Consider the following 2,105-nt stretch of genomic DNA (forward strand, 5'->3'; position numbering starts at 1 on the left):
CACTTGACATAAATTGTAGGCAACATGCAGCATCTCCAGGAATCGCAGTTTTTTTCTCACATTATTTCAAAATGGAATCACATTTTTTTTGCCCCTCCAAATTCTCCAAACAATACCCCGTCTGTTTTCAAACAAGCCTGTAACATACAATACTTTCCAGGCGCACTGTGTGTCTCAATAGATTTGCAAAGTCAGTGTGATTTTACCCACGACGAGGGCTGTGCTGTTTCCATTCTTATAGATCAGAAAATACAATTTCCAATTGAGCTTAATGATATTTGGAGTTATTTGCTTCCGACTCAAAACGCTCCCCATCAAATAAATCACTCTCTTGACTTCACTGATAAATGAGTAGTGCTAGGAAACATGTTTACCAAGTTTTAACTGTTACCTGTACATGTACACAAGTATGAATTGAGTTCAACCACTGATGACATTTCAGTGACAAGAAAATGACAGCTAGTTAGCCACTAGCTAGCTAATATAGCAGTACACAGCTTCACTTCGTGCCTCTTCTTGTCAAACAGCACAGACAGTTGTAATAAAACGGGACCCAGAATAGGGAGTAGAAAAGCGGTTGCAGCGCAAAACATGGCTGAAAAGAAGCAAAACTTGGTCATCTGCGTGACAACTGAGGGTCTCCAATTAGCATGAGAGCGAAACACTAACTAACCTCCCTTGCTTGGATAAGCAGTGTCACGTTGTTCATTGATTGGTCTTAGTTAATTGGTGATGATAAATAAAACCGTTTCTCTTGCTTTTGTAGATAAATGTATGTACATGACGACAGCGGTGGACCTCGTCATAACAGAAGTCGAAGAGCCGGTGCGTTTCCTTCTGGAGACGAGGGTCCGGGTTTGCTCTCCCAACGATCGTCTCTTCTGGCCCTTCAGCAAGCGCAGCCACACAGAAACCTACTACCTGAAACTGCGACAGGTATGCCGACCTATGGCGAGCACTTGCGGTTTCATCCAAGCAAATGAAGGTCAAGCTTGAAATTAGTTTATGCTGATGCACAAAGTGAAAATTCTTCCTCATTGCATTTTTTTTTTTTTTTTTCCTCAGATGGAGCGCAAGGAGCGGAAGAGTCCCTCCGCTGACACACTTTACGAGGTGGTGAGTTTGGAAAGTGAGACAGAAAGAGAGAAACGGAAGACCACAGCTAGTCCTGCTATCCCTCCTGGCGCGCCGGGTTCGATGGTCCCTTCTCCACCCGAGGATGACGAAGAGGAAGGTAATGTTTTTTTTTTCGTCTGTTCATCATCATTTTGGCGACCCGATAAATATCTCAATGCATTTAATCATAAGAAAATGTTGTTGTAGAATCGTAAAATTTCAAACAGAAAGCACTAATTCCGCCCTTGTAAATTACCCTCTATCTAAATCACCGCACACCTCCACAGACATCTCACTGAATAGTTTATACACTCTGATATTTATCATTGCTCGTCCTCATCACTGATGGCTATAATACACTATTTAAGCAGGAAATGAAAACGCTCCCCCTGAAGGCTGTCCCGGATATAAATGTGATGTTCGCCCAAGTCCTCGTGGTGCCCGGTCACAAGCTGTGTTGGAGAACTTCTTGTGCTGTACTTCAAGTGTCAGCAACCATGTGTTTGTGTTATTTTTAAGACGTCCTCACAAATGTGGATATTCCGCCTCACTCATAGTCAAGAGATCCAGGTTCGAATCTTTGCTCTCTCTGTGTGCCCACCAGTTCACACAGTTTATACATATAAAATATGCTGCCTAAAGCTCCTGGGTAGATGGATAGATAAGTGGCGTGACGTCAATGTGCGGCCATGAAAAGAACCCGCTTATTTCGTCGTTGTTCATTCTCCATCTCACATGCAGCCAATACGGAAGCTGTGGACCATGATTGAGCGAAAGCTTGCCGCATTACGCAAAACATAATACAACGGCTCTTTAGTTGAGAGAACACATTTTTGTGCACCCTGTAGGTGTTTCACATCCCGCTCCTGGCAGTTTTCACAAATTCTAAGGGAGAATAACTTGTGCGATGGCAACTCTGATGTTTGATGGAGATTACTTTGAATGCCTGGGAGAGGAGGCGTCTCGCCACTTTGTACACATCTGACTCT

The 2,105-nt window shown here is 43.4% G+C and overlaps 1 protein-coding gene across 1 annotated transcript; it reads left to right on the top strand.

Annotated features, from left to right (window-relative positions):
* Positions 1 to 591: 591 nt before the first annotated feature.
* LOC109522872 (rab GTPase-activating protein 1-like) lies at positions 592 to 1,348 on the top strand. The gene is made up of 3 exons (XM_019881703.1): positions 592 to 637; positions 767 to 936; positions 1,066 to 1,348. Exons 1-3 carry the CDS (start codon positions 592 to 594, stop codon positions 1,321 to 1,323), a joined length of 474 nt encoding a protein of 157 aa, XP_019737262.1. The 3' UTR covers positions 1,324 to 1,348.
* The last annotated feature ends 757 nt before the right edge of the window (positions 1,349 to 2,105 follow it).

Source organism: Hippocampus comes, unplaced genomic scaffold (genome assembly GCF_001891065.2).
Source record: "Hippocampus comes isolate QL1 unplaced genomic scaffold, H_comes_QL1_v1.1 scaffold1444, whole genome shotgun sequence".
NCBI classification, from domain to species: domain Eukaryota; kingdom Metazoa; phylum Chordata; class Actinopteri; order Syngnathiformes; family Syngnathidae; genus Hippocampus; species Hippocampus comes.